Consider the following 21028-nt stretch of genomic DNA (forward strand, 5'->3'; position numbering starts at 1 on the left):
ACTTTCTACTCTGACCTTTTTACGTCCAAGTATACACTTTTCTCATTATTTATTTATTTATTTTTATGTATATGGTACAAGGTCTCACTACGCAGCTCCGACTCATGATGATCCTCCTGTTTTCAGCCTCTGCAGCGCTGGAATTACAGACATGCGCCACCACGCCCAGGCTCAGTGGCCTGCTGAGCAGTTCTTGGGTGGGGCTGGTGTGGCATGTGGTGCCTGGGATCGAACCCCAGTCCCTGCGCTTGCCTAAGTATGCCCTTAGTCTGCTGAGCTATCTCACCGGCCCGCTTTTCTCAGTTTTTCAATGCCACCATGTATGGAATGTGTGTTTAATGGAATAGTGATAAGAGCAATAATGATCCTTAATGAGTAGAATACTGGCACTCAGCATGATGCTCTTTTCTTCCTGTCACACAGTGAAGAGTCACACACGACATACCCTCATGCGTAGACCCTACAGCTCCTCCTGACTTGTCACTTCTGGCCAGAATGAAGCAATCTTCTACTGCCCTCTAAAAGGAAAGAAAGTGGCTGGGGAGATAGCCTGGCAGTCTAAGCTATTAAGTGACCAGCCCCTTGGTGGTCTTGCCTGCCTAGCAAGCTCAAGGACCCGGGTTCGAGCCCCAGTACCACATGCCGTGCTCGCCCGGGGACCCTGAGCCTGCCGTGCTGGCCACCAAAACCAGGTGTGATAGCGCACGCATGTAATCCCAGCGCTGGGGAGGCTGAGACAGGAGGGTCATCATGAGTCTGGGCTGTGTAGTGAGACCCTGTATCAAATAAATAAATACATAAAATTTAAAAGGAAAGAAGGTTTCCTAAGCCCTTGGCAGCCCTCTAGGCTCAGGCTTCGTCTTTCTGTTTCACCTATAGATCCTACTTCCTCTGCCCATCTTCTGACAAAAGGTTGGCAATGGACACTGTTCAGATGCCTCAGAGTTCATGACAGAGCCTGCTAACTATCCTGGAGAGCATTTTCATTTAACAAATGCAGACGGGATTTTTGAACAGAGACTTCATATGTTTCCATGACAACATAAATTACTTATGAAAATCTGTAGGACTATTTTAGACCATTAAGGCTCAAAAATACTGTGTTCTTCCTTCATAAAGCAGTCAAGAAATGTTGAAAATTTTATTGTAAAGAGGATAGGGAAAGAATTTGATTTCCCAAGGACTTAGATACATAACAAATAAATCTGGGGAAGAGAAATAAAACTTTTATATGACCATAGTTGGCAGTAATCCATTATTCTGAGTCTCTACTTTTTGTCAAGAAAAGTAGAGTTGTACCAATTGACACATAAAGTGGCTCTTCATGGCAGCAAAACTTGTTCCATGTGTAATTTCATTTCCTTATTTCTTGTAAATGTCAGCCTTTTTTAAGTTAGAAATGAAAGAACAGCCTCCATTCTGTTCTCTCACTTTTTCTTTCCAAGGCTAGTCATATTCCTTTCCATTCTCTCTCCTGCCTTTCCTCTCTTCACTCCTCTCTCTCCCCACTTCTCTGTCTCTCCCTCTCTCTGTCTCTCTCTCTCTGTGTTTCTCCCTCCCTCCCCCTGTCTCTCTCTCTTTTTCTCTTCCTTCCTTTTTTCCTCCCCCTCCCTCCCTCTGTCTCTCTCTCTCTGTCCTTCTCTGTCTCTCTGTCTCTGTCTCTGTCTCTGTCTCTCTCTCTCTCTCTCTCTCTCTCCCTCTCTCCCCCCTCGCCCAGCTGGTGCCTGATGCATCCCCCTCTTCTGGACCTGCCTTGCTCAGTGGCCAGTCCCTTGGCTGTCTGCAGGCTCCCCCTCTACAACTGCTCTTTCAGCAGCTCCCTTTAAATCATTGCCGACAAGTGTGCTTAAGTGGGACAAGGCTTTAAAAGGGAACATCTGTTTATGAAAGATTCTCAGTAATGGAGATGCACTTAACTAGGCATTCATTTAATATTACTTTGTTCACTCTAACCTGAAATCCACTCAGGAATAAGCCCAGTTCTGGAAGCTGCTGCCCAAATTTTGCCCACTCTGGACATCAAAATATTGACCGCTTCAGTATTATTTTACTTCAGTGGTCAGTAAAATAATAGCTGGACACGTAACTGCCTACCTGTCTAATTGTTTCTATCTCATCTGACAAAAGGTCTGAGGAGGTAGGCGCTGTCTCCATGCCTAGAAACTTGGGGGATCTACAGTGATTTTTTTTTCTGAATAAACAACTGTGTAATGGAAACCAAATATATTTATTATAGAGCTTTCCACCTGTGTAATTCTGATGCTAGTATCCAGGTCCTCTTCAACCCAAGAGCAGTTTTACATACTTTCTTGCTTAACCTCCACATGGGTCCTGGGAGTGGGCCTGGGCTAAATCCTTCATGAATTGCCCCAAAGGCTAGAAGCTGGGATAGAGCCCGGGTTGACCTCTTTCCAGGGACCCACAGTCTCTGTTCCCCCAGGCTCAATGCCTCTCCTCACCTCTGTGTGCCGTGCTCCTGTTCACATGTGATAGTTTGTGCCTGGTTGTCCCCCCAAAGCCTCATGCAATCATGGGGCAGCTCCTTGAGTTTGTGATTGATTCCTGATCCAATGCCAGGGTTTCAAGTATGAGTGCTACAGGGGTAGGTAATCTGGGCCTGGCCCTGGGGTGGGTAATCTGAGTACACAGAGGAGAGAGGCTGGCTAGCTGAGAGAGCTGCTGTTCCTCCCCTTGCTCTTTGCCACCACCATGAAAGGCTGCCCTGTGCCATGTGCCCCTCTGCCTTGGACCAGCTGAGTGTGGACTGAAACCTCCACTAACTGTGAGCTAAATAAACTTTTCCTTCCTTCATTTTGGGTGTTGGGTATTTTGACCCAGCAAGGAGAGAAGAGTAACTGAAATACCAGGGAAGGCACCTGTTTCCTGGTTTCTGCTCATGTCCTGGGCTCAGAGTCCTGCATCTTTATCCGCTTTGCCACACAGATGCTTCACTTACCTCCCAGCAAGGGCTACTGGCTTTGTTTCCTAGGACCTGGTGCAGGACCTGTCTTAGTGCCTAGAAAGTTGGGTTTTTTGTTTTGTCTTGTTGTTTTGTGATAAAAAGGGTTGAACCCAGAGCTTTCTCACTGAGCTGCATCCTCAACCCTGTGTGTGTGTGTGTGTGTGTGTGTGTGTGTGTGTGGCCTGCTCAGCCCAGCCTGGGGGGGCTCCTGGCATGACATGTGGTGCCAGGGATCAAACGGCGGTCCCTGTGCTTGCCTAAGCAGGCACTTCAGACCACTGAGCTATCTCACCAGCCCCCTTACTTTTTATGTTGAGACACAGTCTTAATAAATTATCTATGCTGCCCTCAAACTTGCAATCCTCCCGCCCCAGAAGCCACAGAGTTTATAGACATGTTTTAAACCCCTTCTGATAGAATGAATAATTTTGGACTTGGGCTGGTCTATGTTAGAATCTACCACTGTGTAATCAAATTATTCTAAAATTTAGTGTCTTAAAACAACAAACATTTATGTATCATGTCATACAGTTTTTGCAGGTCAGAGGTCCGGCACAGCTTGGCTGGGTTCTCTGGCTCACGGTCTCCGGTGAAGTCATTTCCGGGCTTGCCTGGGCCTGAGATCTAATCTGGATCACACCCAAGGCCAAGCAGTAGGCCTCAGTCTCTTCCCACGTGGCCCCTTCAGGGGCAGCTTGAGTGTCCTGGTGGCAAGGCAGCTTGCAGTCCCCTAGGAGACTGATCCCAAAGAGAACAAAATTGAGGCTGCAAAGCCTTCAGTGTACTCTCACACAAGTTACGTGACACCATTCACACCATGTTGTGTGCTAGCGGGGCTCACCAGCTCCAGCTGCATACAGAGGTGGGGCCCGTGCGCTCCCAGGGCAGCAGCCATCCGCATGCAGAAGATGGTGCACGGCCCCTGCCCTGGAGCATCCCAGCAGCTTCCTGTTCAGCCCTTCTCAGGAAAAGTGAAGGCTGCAGCCCTGTCCCAGCACAACCAGGGTGACCCAGGACAGAAAGAACTGCCACAGAGCAGAGGGGAGGTTGTTTCTTCTAATTAGGGAAGGCCTGATACTTACGGGGAACAGCAAAGCGGGATTCCACAGGAATACGTGAGAGGCAAGGGCAGTTCTTACCCTCCGCCATGGAGGAGTGGCAGGGAAGGTGGATCTTGACGTAGACAGCCTGCTGGGAGCTGGAGGGTGGCAAGCACCTCAGAGATGAAGGCCAGAGAAGAGTGTCTAACTATGGTGGGGCTACAGAGGCCCCCGAGGGAGACGTGGAAGAAGGCCGCACTGCGTTTCAGTAGTTGGAGGGTACAGAGTGTGAGCCAAATCAGCCATAGGAGAGGGGAGCAGGGTGCAGGGTGCTCACCAGGGAAACAAGCTGATGGCACTCATCACAGAGGGCTGGTGTGACGATGGCCTACTAGAAGGCGTAAGAGCTGTGAATAGCACCTGGAATACAGACATTGCCCAATAAACAACAGCCAGAAAGATGAGCGTGTCATCCTGAAGAGCCCTCGCATGAGGGACCCAGGATTCCTGGATTGCACTTCGTGCTGTAGAAACCAGAGGTTGGGGCACTGCTGTGGGGAGCAGCAGCAGGTACACACCGGGCTAGAGTAGACTGAGGCCTACTGTCACACCTTAGATCCTCGGCCCTGCTGCACGGCAGAGTCGGAAGGAAGGAAGGGAGATCAGGTCTCTGGTGCTGTGACCGTACTGCCCTGGTCAGGAAAAAGTTCCCAGAAAAGGCGGGGGCAGAGGGCCAAACGTGAGAAGCTGAAGGTAGAATCTCTGCCGACTCCTTTGAAAACCTTGCCTGGGGCCAGAGAGATAGCTCAGTGGTCTAAGCACCTACCTGGCAAGCACAAGGACCTGAGTTTGTTCCCTGGTACCACATGCCGTGCCGGCCCCACACTGAGCCAGCCACTGAAACTGGGCATGGTGGTGCACAACTGTAATCCAAGTACTGGAGAGGCTGAAACAGGAGCACTGCGAGTCTGAGCTGCATAGTGAGACCCTGTACCAAATAAAGAAAGAAACAAACAAACAAATAAATAGATTGTTTGGGTTTTTTGTATTTTTATTTTTAATGTACTTAATACAGGGTGTACAGGGTCTCACTATGTAGATTGGACTCCTCATGATCCTCCTTTTTTCAGCCTCCCAAGTGCTGGAATTCCAGGCATGACCGCCATGCCCAGCCTCAATCCCTATCTCACCATACCCCAGGCGGCGGGGTAAGCACAGCATGAAAGGGATCAAACCCAGCTGCTGTGCTCTGCCTAAGCAGGTGCTTTAGTTTGCTGAGCTATCTGGCTGGCCCTAAAAGATAGGAGTTTTTTTGAAAAAGAAAACTTTGCCTGGCCATCAGGATGTCAAAAGCAGCCCCAAAAGCTTGCCACCAAGGTTCCAGAGGGGGTTCAGGCCAGAACTGGCTTTGCTTCCTAGGCAGAGAATTGGGGTCCAACTTGTTCTCCATCAATTTTCCCAGCGCAAATGAGCCACTGAGGACTGATTCAAATCTAGAAATTAGGGCCAGCCAAATAGCTCGGCAGATTAAAGTGCCTGCAAGCAGGCCCAGGGGCCCAGGGTTCGATCCCTGGGCCTGCCATGCCAGCCACAACCCTGGGGCACACTAAGATGGCAATTGCAACTGGGCATGTTGACATGCCCAGTAATCCCAGCTCTTGGAAGGCTGTAAATAAATGGGTCGCTACGAGTCCGATCTAGTAGTGAGACCCGAACACCCTGTAGACCCTTCCCTAAAATAAAAAAAAAATCCAGAAATTAAGCCCACTTATCTGCAGTTGACCCACCCACTGTGGCCCCGGCTCTGACCCTCTTGAGATTGTGTAGGAGATAAGTCACACACCTAGCTACAAACGACAGAAGCCATTAGTGGATCAATGTGGAGGGGACAGTATACTTGGTGGCACAGGTGGTGTCCCAGTGATTTTCTCACATTTTGATACAAGGAAGCTGTGACATAAGGAACATCTTATGTCAGGGCTACAACGTGCAGGTGCAGGGCTGTCTCATATGCCCGGAGCCCTGCTGTGGCACACACCTAAACTGGCTGTAGGGAGGTTCTTGCAGTTGTTGCCAGGAGTCAAAAGTAGCCACAAACCTGAAGGACCTAGGTAGGGATGGCCCAGCTCCACCCCTAACAGCCACTTGCCTTGGTATAAGGCACTGACTTGGCTTTTGCCAAAGTCATGCAAAGGAGATTGGACTCAAAATTGGGATTCCATCCTGAATTCATGAAGGAACCGAAGAATGTGAAAATGCAGAGCAGCTGCAGAGCTGGCCCGTTTAGTCAGTGGGCAGGGGCCAAGAGGTAGGAGACCTTAGGCTGAGCGACCCAGAAGCAGTTCCTGGAAGAGGAAAACCTGAACTGGGCCTTAAAGAGACACTAAAATTGGTACAGTGCAATAGGAGGAGGACACCATCTGCAGAGAAACTACTGACTTTTCCAGAGACTCTCAGCAGCTCCCAGGCTGCTGTGTGCCCTCACACACAGCATTCAGGTAGCCTGGCCCCAGTACCTAGCCTTGTACATGACCCTAGAGCAGCCATCCTGCCTCAGCCATTCCCTGCAGCCACCTCTGCTTGTATTCAGTGTCCTTTTCCCAGTCCTCACCTCCCTTCAGAATCAGGCATTCTTTTCCCTCCTTTCCTCAGAACTCTGATCCTTTTGCTTCTTTCTGCCTTTTCTTGGGATCACACATGGACAGGTCCTGACTCACTAAATCATAGAAACCTCACACAGGGCTAACTCATCCTGTGGGACCCAGGCCATGCCCACAGCCAGTGCTGGACAAATGCCAAAAGAATAGAGGCATGATCAGGCACAAAGATGGTTGGTTACAAAGGATAGTAGACCTTGATACAGGGGACCATGCACTGACTGGGCAGGGCTAACCCAAGAATGGGGTTGTATCTCTCTCTTTTTTTTTAATTTTATTTATTTATGTGTGTGTGTGTGTGTGTGTGTGTGTGTGGCCAGCTCAGCCCACCAGGGGGCGAGGCTGGCTGGCATGTGGTGCTGGGGGATTGAACCGCGGTCCCTGTGCTTTGCTAAGCTTGTTCTAAGTAGGTGCTTTAGACCACTGTGCCATCTCACCAGCCCCGTGGTTGTATCTCTCTTGGCCAAGATTCTTGGGGCAAGAGAAGCCCAGGTGCTCCCTAGTTTAATCTGACACAGATTAAACTAGCTCTCTAGCTCTGCAGAAAGCAGGCCAGATGGCTGTGCCGCAAAAGGCCTTCAGGTGGCAGGTAAGCAGGTGCACTGTGGCTCTGCACACTGCTGCGTGGAAGGACATGGCAGAGTGGCCAGCTGAACTGTGCGCTTGCCCTATCTCTATTCCTTGCTGCCAGCAGGAGAATGCAAGCCATAGAACCTCTCTGAGCTTTGGTTCTTTCCTTTAAAAAAAAAAAAAAAAGGGCCTCATCCTACCTCCTTTTCAAAGTTGCTGTGAGTTATTATGTATCACAAACATAGCAATAAAAAAGGAGAAAGTTTAAAAAACGAAAAAAAAAAAAGTTGCTGTGAGGATTATGGAGGATATCTAAAACAAAAGACTCTCTGCATCAAAAGTCAGTACTGGGTGGATGATTCAGTGTTGCATGTGAATGGAGGAGATTTTAAAGAGAGTTCAAAGGAAGCCTTAAGATATGGAACTAACACTTTAAAACAGAGAAGCCAAGCTGCTGCCATTGTCTGCTTGGAAGCCAGGCTGTCACTAGCTTGGCACGGGGAGGTCCAGGCCCTGGCATAGGAGCCCATTTCCCAGTGGGCCTATGTCAGGATGCACTAACAAGTTCTCGCATGGTGGACCGAGGTTGTTGGAGATCGGGACAGGAGAACGAAATTCTCCCCAAGGACGTATCGCATGGATGGTGCTCACATGTGATGCGCTCACCTGCAGCCCCCAGGAAGGCTGCAGAGGCATAGGAGACTGCAGAGATGGCCTTGGAGAGGTTTCCCAGAAACAGTGCTTGGGCAGTGTACACCTGCTTTGGTCCTAGTTGTGGACACCAGCAGGGCAGAAGCAGAGAATCTAGGTTGCTGTTGTTGTCTGCCCAGGAGCCAGCTCTGGTATGCGGGGCTACAGCTCTGCAGCCATAGTAGGGAAGGCAAAAAGATGGTGTAGAGGCAGGTGAGGCATTGTACGGGGAACCATGGACTGGACAGAGGAGCTCTGGGCCTGGCTGTCCAAGAGTGGGGTCCATATCACTCTTGGTCAAGATCCTTGTGGGTGGAGAAGCTCAGGGGTTCCCTAGTTCAATCTGATGTAGCGCCTCCCTAGCTTTGCAGAGCATCCAGGCCAGGTCCCCAGATTCCCCTGGGCTACTCCCAGACCTGTGTGTAGAACCACAATGGTTCCAACATCAGGTCACTATAACCAAGAAACTAAGGAAGGCAGAGAAAGGAGAAAGAGAGGCCTGGGAGGAACCCAAGGCAGCCTTGACTCCTGGGGGGTAGGGATGGAGGCTGTGGCACTATGACATAATCAGGAGGGCCTCTGTCCTCCTTTCAAGCCCCACTCTCCCCAGCTTTCTCATCTCACTGGGAAACATGGTCACCAAAAGCCAAAGTCCCAGTGCCCCCCTGTTCTTGGAGCTCACACTCATTTGCCCTTTTGACTCAGCATCCTCTCTTCATCCCTTCTGCCACTCACCTGGTTCAGGCCTCAGCTTTCTCCCCAACTTGCTCCCTTCTCTTCTCTCCCCCACTGTCCACCATTCACACCACTGCCAGAGTTCACTGCCAAAACTCAAATCTGGCCACACTCACCCTTGGCTTGAAGTCATCAAGCATCTTTGTGTTGCAGGACAGACCAACCCTTTGGTGTGCTCATCAGAACGCCCGTGGTCTGTCTGGCCTCCTGCCCCCTTTCCCAGCAAATGGGAGCTTAATCACCTCCCCCTAAAGCCATGCTGCTTGGGAACCACTGGATGTGCTGGTCAACCTGCCTGGAGCCCTCTCCCCACTCCTTCTCTTGCCAATTTCTGTTCTGACTCTACTCCAGAGACCAAGCTGGGCTAGGTGCTTCCATCTGCCTCCTCCTTCGCCATCCTCCCCATCTTGCCCTGGAGTAACCCAGATTCCTCTGCTTCCCACCCCTGGAGCTCACGACTCCTCGTGCAACATGGTGCTCAGTGGTATGTCAGGCATCCCACAAGCACCCAGGAATCAGTGTGTGAATGAATGGATAGGTGAGTGTGAACAAAGGAATCCAGGAGACAGGAAGCAGGGAAGACTCGTGCCTTAGATCCAGTCACAGTGAGTTGGAGGGGTGGGTGGCATCTGGTAGAGACTCAGGCTGCCCTGACATGGGGGCTTGAAGCTTCGGGAGGGGCATTTAGAGATATGATCTCTCTCTTCACGTGGGATCCAGTCTCCCCAGAAAAAGAGAAGAGATCAAATGGCCAATAAGTGGCTCAGTTTTCCACAATGTCTTTGTCAGCTGAGAGTACACTGGAGCTAGAGGACATTGTAAGGACCTTGTCTAAGGCTAATGCTTTTACAATGCACACGAAGGGACTCAGGCTCCGTAGCTAGAGACGGTGCTCAGCCTAAATATCATGTCTCCATGATGTACACATTCTTCCTATCCCTCGTGTGTGGCGCTCATAGCCAACCCCTGAAGGAAGGAGTCGGTGAGGGTGACATGGGAAGTCAGAAGAACCCAGCTGCACAGAGACCCGTGCACCGATGCCTCCTTCCACGGCACAGCTTTGCATGGGCCCAGAGAGGAGCAGACCTGACCAAGGCCTTGGGAGCCCCAGGGCTTTTACTTTGAGTCTCATATACTTAAACACGACAGGCCTGTCTTAGTTACATTTCTCTCGTTGCTGGGACAAATACCCAACACCCAAAATGAAGGAAGGAAAGGTTTATTTAGCTCACAGTTTGTGGAAGTTTCAGTGCATCCTCAGCTGGCTCCAAGGCAGAGCGACACATGGGACAGAGTAGACATTCCTGGCAGCAGAAAAAAAAAAAAAAAGCAAGAGCAAAGGGGAGTGGAGCAGCTCAGGCAGCTAGCTGGCCTCTCTCCCCTCTCACACCTTAAAGCAGATTACCTGCCCCAGGGTGGATACAGCACCCACACCCACAGTAACCAACCAGAAGCCACCCCAAGACTGCATGAGGCCTGGGGGACACCTAGACACAACCCGTAACAAGGCCTCTCACATGTCCAGCAGCAGCTGCACTTGTTTTGCCCTGTTCCAACCACTGCTGGCCATCCACTCTCCAGCCCTATGACACCTTGGAAACAGCTGGTTAGAAGCCAGAAGAGAGACTGCTGTGACCAAGAAAACTGACAATCCAACTCCCAAAACGTAGCAGCAGAAGGTCCCCTAGGAACAGGACCAGCAGCTATTCATGCCAAGTGCGTGACGACTCCTCACCTACACCCAGATGCCCGCACGAGTCCCAGGGGTGGCAAAAGCAATGCTCCATATACGTTTTTTGCTTAAAATTTGTCAACATTTAGATATCTCAGAAGGACTGTCACCCAAGTTGTGCTTGTACCGAGAAACAAGTCCTCTGCTCGCCAAAGGCATGAGTTAGCTTTAAGAGCAAAGGCTTTTCATTGTGAAAAGTGTAAAAAGGAATTGGCATTCACTGATAGGTTACAACATACCCGGCAGTGACCAAGTACATCATCCTGTCCAGTTTCACAACTCTCCAGTCTTGCCTGCGGCAGCCCCCATCCAGTTTTTATTGGACTCATGGATGACCAGCTTGGCTGGGGTGGTCAGCCTCCTTTGAGAGGTGGGGCAAGTATACCTGGCAAGGATAGCTTGTCCGCAATGGTACCGACACAGGGCTGGCAGGGAGCCCGGCGCCTTCTCTAAGGCTCTGTTTCCATCACCACAAAGGGGTCCACTTTGCCAGAGGGAGAACTGTCACTTGCTTGATGAGTATGGCACTAACTCTCTGGCCTTCCGTCAGTCAGCGTCATGAACACCCATGGTGACAGGCTGTGTGTGCAGCCCAGGGTTAGGAACGCCAGAGTTTCAGATCACTTTTGCTTTCTTTGACAGGAATGAATTCAGAGCATGGACAGACATCAAGCCTGTGAAACCAATAAAAGCCAAGCCCCAGTACAAGCCTCCAGATGACAAGATGGTTCATGAGACCAGCTACAGCGCCCAGTTCAAAGGGGAGGCAAATAAGCCAACCGCTGCTGACAATAAGGTCACGGATCGCAGGAGAATACGCAGCCTCTATAGTGAACCTTTCAAGGAACCCCCAAAGGTGAGGTGGATCTTGTGGGGACCCTTCACATAGCCTGGATGGGAAGTGGTTAGCAGAGCTTGAGAGCTGGGCCCCTGGTGACACTGGCCACCCTCCAAGGGCTCCTTTCCTGCTGAGCACAGGGGCACCTTCCAGAGGAATCTTTGTTAAAATCAAAGGAAGGGTTTGACAGGAGCATTACTTCTTATAAAGATAACTTTTGAAGGTTGGAAAATTTCTAGAGAACTACTTGCTGCGTTTGAGAAATCCAGAAAAATAGCAGAAAATCTTACTGATTACTGACACCTTGTTTTAAAATAGCTGTGCTATAGTATCAATCACCTTGAAAGAGGCCAAATGAGTCACTAGCCCAACCCCCAACAGGAAGAGACCCTGTCCCGTATTCATGCCCACTTGCTACATGACTCACTTTCCCATTTGATACTGGATTTAATCAATTTTACCTGAGCAATGGTGCTTGTAATCTCTTTGGTTGACCATAGTTTTGTCTCACCTCATGCCCAACAAAGCAAGTTCCCATGTCTTCTCCACCACCTTAGACCCACCTCATCACATGGTTTTCCTCTATAAAAGTCCCTGCGAGAGACAACTTCCCAGGGAACTACCTGCTTGGGCATGCCCCCCTCCTGTCCCTCTCTCGGGACAGGAGCTTTCTTTCTTTCAATAAATATATTCTGTTCAAAAAATAAAATAAAATAGCTGTGCTTCAGCCCTGAGGGCTGGCCTGGGGTCACAGGGCCCCTGGCCTGCTTTCTCCCCTGCCCACCAGGCCCTTCCCCACCCCTCTCCTCAGTCTCTACAAGGCATCCACCCTCTTCTTTTAATAAACATCCACCTGCAAGGCTCAGCCGGTCACACGCAACACAGCAGTCACATCAGCTGCAAGGCGTGTTCCCAGTCATTGTTTTACTCCGGTAGACAGTTTGTGAAAGTGGATTCATGGGTTCTCTCATAATAACACTGCCCTGCCTTATCTGTATTTCAGTAGGAGCTCAAGAGTGGGAGAAGCATGTTGGACACAGAGCCGGTGACATGGGAATCATACTTGCCAAGGAGCCTAGCTTTTTCTATGACATCAGGCCATGTGGAACTGGCACATATTATCTGTCCTATGTGTTGCCTGAGAACCTAAATACCCACAGACCCTACACAACCTTTTCTGTGCTTTTGCCCCAAAGTCCACCAAATGGGCTGCACTTGGAGTTCCCTGTGAGACCATAACCCGCTCACAGCTAAGATAACCACCTGACCCAGTTTGCCTGGGATGCTTCAAGTTGTAGCACAGAAAGTGCCATGCTCCAGAAAGCCTCTCTGTTCTAGGAAAACCAGGACAATTGGTTGGTTACCTTACTTGCAGGTCCCGGATGACCGAAGGCCCCTGCACCCTTATGAAAGGTCCCAGGGTAGAAGGTCGTGTCACTTCTGCCTATGTGCAGCTGAGGTGGGACCCATGACATTGGCTTGGCATTAAGATTCCAGGGGAGGAAGGAAGAAAGATTGGGGAAATTAAATATAGCAATGGGTGGAAGGGTGGCGTGTTCCCAGTCATCCAGTCAGCATTCCCAGGGGTTCCAGGGTTCTCTGAGGAAGAGAAGGCAGGATTTCTTCTCAGAACAAGAAGGGAAGGCTGAGGAGGGAACCTGCAGAAATGGAGTGGACTTGGGCAGGCTGCTTGGAGAGCCACAAGGCAGCCAATAGAAGGGTGTGGCCTGGAGGCACAAGCCCAAAGCATGTCAGAGAGAACTCTTCTCTGTGTGCTCACTGTCCCCAAGACAGAAACTGAGAGGCCGGCGGGGGGCAGCAGTAAGGCACTTGGGTGTCCTGCCATCCAGCGTCAACCAAGGCATTTCCCAGGAATCCCCAGGCCCCTTGTGTGGAGCTCAGCTGTGCCCTGCACTGCCTGTCAGCCATGCCATGTCCCTCTGGGGCAGCGGAGGAGAACAAAAGAAGCAGGCAGCTGAGTCATGGATCTTGGCCTGGAGGTGACCCCTCTCCCTTCTTCCATTTCATCGAATACAGCAAATCATAACCTATGCCTGGGTGATGAGGTGTAATCTTCCAGAGGGAAGGAAGAACAGCAGATACTGCAGAATAGTGCAGGAGCCTGCCCCAGGGGTGGCCCAGGGGAAGGGCAGGCAGAGCAAGGACCCCAGGGCAGCGCTGAAAAGTGTTGCCAAGAAGGCTCCCTGGGAGTTCAGACAGGCGATACCAGGTGCCCAAATGTCCCTGAAGCACTTCCCATACCTTGCCCCTGTGTCAACCCACCGAGCTGCTGTGATCCTTCTACTAACTCTGTACTGTCCTTTTTCTAACCCCTCTCCACTCCCTCCCTTTTGTGTTTCTGTGTTTGCCTTCTACGCGTCTGTCTCTCCATGCAGGTGGAGAAACCCACTGTTCAGAGTTCCAAACCAAAAAAGACCTCAGCGAGCCATAAGCCCCCGAGGAAGGCCAAAGACAAGCGGGTGGTGTCGGGCCAGGCTGCCAAGAAAAAGAGCTCGGAGAGCCCCAGTGCCACCAAGCCTGACGACAAGGAGCAGAGTAAAGAGATGAACAATAAACTGGCTGAGGCTAAAGAGTAAATGTCACCGCACTTTCCTTTTATCCTCTCTCTCTCTCTCTCTCTCTCTCTCTCTCTCTCTCTCTCTCTCTCTAACAACAAACAAAAAAAGGCCACAAAATTAATTAGACTTTCTCTCTGCCTTGGTCCTTGTCCTGAGTGTCCCAAGAGCTCTTTGGGTTACTTTCTCTCCGTGGACAACTCCTGAGATTCAGGACACAGACTGAGCAGTTTGCCTGCTCCTGTGGGCAGCCCCGCTCCCAGCCACAGGGCCCCCGGGACACCAGGAAGCAGCTCTCGCTGGCTGTGCCCTCCCTTGTAGGCCCCAGCTGGTGCCAAGCACTCCTCTTGGCAGAGCTTGGAAGGCTCTGGTGTAGGGTCTTCTCTCCTGTTCCTCCAAGGTTTGTGTCCCTTTTTTTTTTTTACTTTGAACATTAGGTAAAAGTTCTTTCCCAGAGTTCAGAGGATAATCATGTGCTTCAGAAGCTTGGCTTGGGCCTCAGCAGTTAACAACCTTTGCAGAAATATTAAAAATAAGCAGACAAACAACTTTGGCCTTAATGTCAACAAAATAGACTTGTATCTTTTAAGTAATCTTAGACTCTTCTATTAGAAGTGTGTGTCTGTGTGCTGTTTCCTGTCACTGGGCTTTAAGTTGCATACGAGTAACAGATAGGCCACTGGTAACTGACACCAGGCCAGTGTGGTGGAAGGGTGGGTGTTGAGGTGTTGTAGGTCAGAGCGTGGGCCCAGCGGGGAGACTGTGCTGTTCTGTCCACCCTCCATATGTTGCACAGCAGCTGGTCAGGAGGGACTGAGGAGGAAAAGTCACAGTGTGGGGTACATAGTGTGACTCTCCATTCCTGTGAAGCTTGGTGGGACAGAGACAGAACAGCAAGCATAGCAATGTTTTGCCTCGCAGAGAGGCCCGCAGTGCTGGACTACAGATTGGTGTCTCTGTGGCAAAGCAAGAGAGAGCCCCGCAAAGTGTCTAGCCAGCTTTTTTTCTTTTTTTAAACTTCATTGACAAATAACAGCAGCTCTCAGTGTATTCTGTGTCTTGTGCCTGTGTGACCAAAGTCCCCCAGGGGAGACAAGGGCCACCTTAGCTGTGCTAGTGTGGTGTTGTGTAGGAATTAGTTAAGGAGTCGTTGTGAAAAGATTCCCAGTGTTTGTGAGGGAGCTCAAAATGTCTATCAGAAGTGTCGTATTTGCAGAGATGTGGTGCGAGCGCTCAGCACGCTTTGCTTCACCTGTCTTGAAGTCCTTATCTCCTCCAGCATCCTGAGTGGCTGAGCTGTTGCTTGAAGTCCAGCCTCTGCCTGGGCTTGCTTTCCTTTGTCATAAAAAATGATGGAGGCTGTAAACTTCAGTTCCTTACCTCAGATGTCCCTGCAGGCCCTTCTGGTGTGAAGGAGGTGGAGTTCCACAAGCTTTCTCTCACCCTCATTTTCCAGGATGCAGGGTCCATTTATGCTATCTTGCTTGGCACTTTGGGGCTGGCTGAGAAGTCTTTGCAAACGAACCCAGCGGGTGCCACCCAGGCCCTGGGCCTGCCACCTCCTTCCTTTCCATCTGAGCACACAGGCCATAAGGAAGGAGGAGTCTGAAGAAGGTGGGAAATGGCAGCGAGTCTGGGTGCTCACGAATGACCAGCTTTGAATGTCTATCTGGAGATGCCTAAACCAGATCTCAGTACTGTTTCTGGCTAATAATTAGCTAATCTTAACACTTATAAGAAAACTCTCTCAACATGAGTGAACTATATCCAAGAGTTTGCCAGTGTTTAATCATTCTCTCAAAATTCAGGATGAATCAAGCATGTTGATGTCACCCAAAACTTGGATTTCTCCATAGGATAAGTGTGTTTAGCAGATGAGATAAATCAGAATTTGTAGTTGTGGGCAGTGTAAATAAATATACCCCCACAGAAACACAGCCAGCAGGGTGCACAGGACAGTCCCTTGTGCACCGTGTCTGAGTCCAGCTGGAATTGTCTGTATCATAGTTTCATAAAGGCCCCACACATTTTTCCACCCACCTCACAGCCCCAGAGACTGAGTTTCTTATCCTGGCCCATGTAAGGCTTTAGATGATTTGTACGATATCTTATTCACCCTGTCAGTGTCCCCTTCTTTTTTATACATTCTCCTCAAAAAAAATAATAATAACTCTTCTTCACAGTTCACTTTGACTCTTGAATGTGTCAATTCACTAACAAGAAATTTCCTTTGACTTCTACTGTTTACAAATACAACTCAGCCAGTCTTGTTCCGTGTACCAGGTGGACCGAACGAGACTGACTTTGGTTCCTCAAGCAGTGTTTGGCCTTGCCTCTCTGAAGGTAGCCAGGCTTGGCTGCCTGCCCTGCCCTTTCTGTACATTGCCCCATTGCTCTCTGTACTCTTCTAGCAAGAGGGCCAGGATGAGGACTCTCCCGTAGTCTGCTTGGCCTGCCTGCAAAGACCTCCCCAAAGCTGTGCCCTGACTTCTCCCAGCTTCCTGTTCTCTGCCTGGGCCCACATCCTGCCCAAATGTCCGTGCCGTGCCTCACCGAGGCAGACAGGGAGTATCTAATTACAATTTTGTGGCCTGGGTTTTGTTGCATACCACAGATTGTCTATGTAATGTGTAGCGCACACCTCTCTTGGTGCTATTTCATTCCTGCTGTTGGTAAGAGAATGACAAAAATATTCATGTATAGCCAATTGATTGTGACGTGCTTGTGGTCTGTGCTTGCTCAGAAAACAAACAGTTTTTTTTTTCCAATTATAAATAAATACTAAAGACGAACACTACTTTCTTGATCTTATTTCCTTGGTGAGGCCCAGCTGAGTAGGTGAAGGAACCAACCTTTGGCATTTGAGCCGCTCTCCACAAGATGAGCTGTGCCCTGCAGTTTTCCTGGGGCTCTCCGTAATGCGGCTTGGCTCTTTTAGATTGCCTCTCAGATACTAATTGCAAGCAGTCAGAGCTAAGTGTGGGCAAAGGCGAAGACGGACCGGGAGACGCACTGGCCAACAAGGTAGTGTAACGTTTTGATCCCATGTCGCCGGACAAGTGACTGCCTGTGCCCTACACTGCCTTGCTGTGCTGGGAGGCTGGGCTCTGACTCTCCCCTCCCTGGGATCAGCAGCAGTGTTGGTTCCGGCAGAGATGCCTTTGCTTGCTGATTGTATCCATGGTTGTTTTGGAGTTTCATCCCACGGGGGGCTGGCTTGCTGTGTGGGTTATGGGGGCTATGGTCATCTGTGTGTCTAACATGGAGTAAGAGGCCTAGATAAAGTCACAGCTGCTCAGGTGGCTGAAAGCTCAGAAGCAGGACAGGTCTCTTCCTACTGGAGTAAGGAGTTGTGGAAAGCTTCCTGCAGGGGGCGCTGTGGACCGCGGTGGGATGTGGTTGTGCCAGGCATGCAAGGCTACAGGCCCCGTCAGAGCTGCAGAGGCAAAAGGGAGGGAACTTGGGAGAACCTCAGGATTAAGGCCAAGTTGGCCCACTTTGTTGTCTTCCTGTTAATGTTGGGACCAAGAGATTTCATCCTCTTCATTTTTCCAACATGTGCTCCATGGGCGCCTATTGTGTGCCAGACACCATGCTGGGCACTGGGGAAGCCAGGATGCCCGAGACCCACTCTGAGCACTGTGAGGCAGGAAGGAGGAGTCCATTCTAGCTGGCTCTGTGGGTAAGGAAGGACTTCAGCGTGTGGGTAGGTGCTGAGCAGGTAAACAGAGGTGGCCATGGCATGCAGGAAGGGGAATCTGCATGGGCAAAGGTGGGGAGGGGAGGGGTTCTGTTGGCAGGGGAGGGCCAAGGTAGACAGTGGCCGAGCTCGGTGGTGGACAGGCCTGGCGCCATGTGATGGGTGCTGCTGACTGTGGTCTCCATTCCATCCCCCGGCCACGCCATGCTCTCTCCTGCTGCCACCATCATGCCGCTCACCTTCACCCCGCCTTAGCAGTGGCCAGCAGGACCTTTGCTCCGGCCCAGGAGCCCTGGCAAGGGCGTGGGTGGGGAGGCTTTTGTTGTATTGCTTGCTTCAATTTCTGGCTTTGGGGGACAGTGATAAGAATCCATCAAATATAATATTTAAAAACTATTATATGTTTGTTTTCTAGATGAATAGAAAACACCTTATCCACCTGCCTACCCTTGTATAAGCAGGAAACACAAAACCTGTTCATTAAATAAAGTGAACTGAGCCAGCCAGAAAGCTCAGCGGATTAAAGCCCCTGCTTAGGCAGATGCTGGGACCAGGGTTCGATCCCCAGTGTGCTGTGCTGGCCCTGCCCCCAGGGCACACGGAGACTACAACCGACACTGGGCATGGTGGTGTGAGCCTGTAATCCCAGCATGTGGGAGGATGAAAACAGGAGAATCACTGAGTCTAATTTGTGTAGTGATACCCTATAGACCCAAAAATATACAAATATTTTTTATTTAAATACAAAAAAATAAAATTTAAAAAATAATAATAAGGTGGACCTGTTGCCATCACTGGATGAGGGCAACAGAGAAGGCAGGAAGGCAGGGGCTGTCTGTCTAGCCATGCTGTCCCATGAGCCAAGCTCAGCCTCGTGTACCTGCGATTCCACAGGGCCCCCACCTGCTCACAGCCCAGGAGATGAGCCTCTCTCCTAGTGTGCACGTTGGCCCAAACAGAATGAAATTCTGTTCAGGCATCTAATTTTAAAATTATTACTATATTAATTATAATGTATCATAACATCTTCAGAGTTTGTGTATTCTTAGTAAAACTCTTCCCTCTCTCTCTCTTTTTTTTCTTTTTTCTGTTTTCACCAAGGCTTAAAAATTTGTAACGTGCTGCTCATAGACTTGGGCAGTGTAGAATCCTAACTCATAAAGGCTATAAAGTCCTTTAGCATGTCACTATGTTTCCAAAATTCACATTTTTCAAGACCAGGTAGAAAAACTTTCAGGACATAGCCTGCGGACAGTCTGCAGTTAAAGCAGAGCCCCTTCTAACCTCTCTGAGACCAGCATGGCTGGGACAGTGGCGGGAGCAGCCTAGGCCATTGAGACAGAGAGGTGGCTATTTCAAGCACGTGGACAGTGCCCCGATGCCACCGACCACACATCCTCATGGTGCCGACTGCTCTCCAGAACACCGGCACCCAGCAGACGCGCTTCCTCAGCGATGGATGAGTGGTTAACTGCGAGCTAGTGGTACATGAGCTTAATTGAGACAAGCACTTTAGAGAAGATGGCTTTTAAAGTTTCCGCTATTGAATTATCGCGAGTCCACAGGTTGACTAATGTTCTATCAACTCCTAAGTATGGATTGCTTACAAAGCATTTCTTTCTGCGTTGCCCCACGGAGCCTCCCTGATGTGGTAGAGCAGGTATTTGACCCAGGTAAAAGGAGAAACACTCAAAAGGAGAGGACCCTGGCTGTCCTGGCCAGGCTAGGACAGGGAGCCCCGGAGCCTGGCCTGCTCTTCCAGGCCTGCTGTCTCCCCTCACATGAAGGAAATGAGCCTTCACTGAGAGAAGCCAGGCTTCCCACTGAGTGAGACTTAGCGAAAGCTACTCTCAAAGCATTCTAGGCCACACTCCGGGTGGGTGACTGCATGCCCTCCAGCAGGTTTACCTAACAATCCGCTCCAATCTTGCGAGTTGGATACAAACTGAGGGAAAGAGCTGCATCAGGCCTTACTCAAACATGAGGACTGAACTGGCCAGTCCTGTTAGCCAAATACACAGTGGTTCTCTGTGGGTAGTTCTTAACTACAGAATGATCCAGTAGATTTTTCATTCATAAGACATATAGTTGGTACTGGAGATGCTAAGTTAAAGATGCCATCCAGTACCTAGAACATCGGATCAGGGGCCACCATTCTGCGCTTCTCATTTCCATGAAACTGAAATTTCTGTTGCTTGTCCTCTATACAAGCAGCCCCCAATCACTCACTAACCTGGCATTGTACAGAACTATCTCAACAGATGGCCCCAGATGTCTTATCTGGGGTTGAGGGGATTTCAAATGCCGAGAGAAATCAATTGCTGCACTGCTGCTGGCTTAAGCTGCTAGAGGGATCTTTACGCTCGCAAATCCGGCCATGTCACACCCTGCTTCCAACCATGTGTGGGCTCCTTGCAGCCTGCAGAAGCTTGTTGTTCTCTCAGTGCGCCATGCTGCTTCTCACCTCCATGCCTTGCCCACGCTGTCCCACCTGCCCAGAATGCCCTTCTCCTGCTTCTCACCCGGCTAATCATCCTTCAAGACTCTGCTCAGGGGACCACTCCAGGAAGCCCCGCCCACACCTCCCAGGCCGGGTAAGATGGCCCCTGTGTGTACCTCCATCGTGGAACTTACCACATGTCCTGTGTCATCCGCTTATGTGTGTGTGACCCCAAGGGACCATGTTCCTCTAGAGCAAGGGCCAGGTCCTTCTAGCCACCTTTGTAGCCCTACTTCCTGACCCATTGCCTACGGCATAGAATGTCTTCTGCAGCGTTTGTTGAGTGGATGATGAAGGACTGAGTGCATAATCACTGTGTGCCTCTGCGTTCACGTTCACCCTGGTGCCTCCACAAGGCTTTATGCTCCCTCACGACTGCCCCTGCTCACGTGAGGGGTAATTCTGAGACAAAACGCAGCAAGAGCAGAGCAGGGCACGGCCAACAGCTGGTTTTACAGTGGCCAGTCTGTTCTTTGTCCTTTGAGCCTCTGCACTTTAAGTAGTCACTTCCTAAACAGTCCTGATTTCAAAAAAGCATGAGCTCTTGGTTACAGGGTAATCCTAAAAGGCCACCTTATCCTGACCCAGATTCAGGGCAAAGTTCTTCATTTTATGGTGACAGAAAGGCCATTTCTGTACTGCAGCCCAAGGACCTGATGTAGGACTAGGGACTCAGAATTAGAGCCCACATATTCTAAACCCAAGCTCCGCCATTTGCCAGCTGTCAGAACTTGGCTGGGACTGCTAATTGCTTTAAGCCTCTAAGAGGAACTACCACTAGAATCTACTATTCTCCAAACTATCTGGTTCCCAAGTTCAGGAAGTAAGAGTTGGGCCAGCGACGAGTACCAGGTCATCTGAGTCTGCTTATTTTCAGAGTTGCCTGTAGCAGATGGGAAGAGTTAGAACAGCAAGGAGTGGGGCCGGGGAAATAGCTCAGTAGAACAAGCACTTACAGTTCTGCAAAAAAAAAAAAAAAAGAACAGCAAGAAGTACCTGTTTCAGACTCCCTGGGCTGCTGGGAGGGG

The 21028-nt window shown here is 50.1% G+C and overlaps 1 protein-coding gene across 2 annotated transcripts in view; it reads left to right on the forward strand.

Moving 5' to 3' along the window:
- The window catches only part of Map6 (microtubule associated protein 6), a 61209-nt gene extending 47388 nt beyond the window's left edge, over nucleotides 1-13821 (forward strand). For both annotated transcript variants that reach the window (XM_012515048.1, XM_004632511.1), the window contains 2 exons: nucleotides 11029-11242; nucleotides 13621-13821. In XM_012515048.1, coding sequence (XP_012370502.1) covers nucleotides 11029-11242; nucleotides 13621-13821 — 415 coding nt within the window. The remainder of the gene's footprint in view (nucleotides 1-11028; nucleotides 11243-13620) is intronic.
- Nucleotides 13822-21028: the final 7207 nt, after the last annotated feature.

The sequence above is a fragment of the Octodon degus genome, unplaced genomic scaffold, assembly GCF_000260255.1.
Source record: "Octodon degus isolate 3935 unplaced genomic scaffold, OctDeg1.0 scaffold00049, whole genome shotgun sequence".
Classification (NCBI taxonomy): Eukaryota; Metazoa; Chordata; class Mammalia; order Rodentia; family Octodontidae; genus Octodon; species Octodon degus.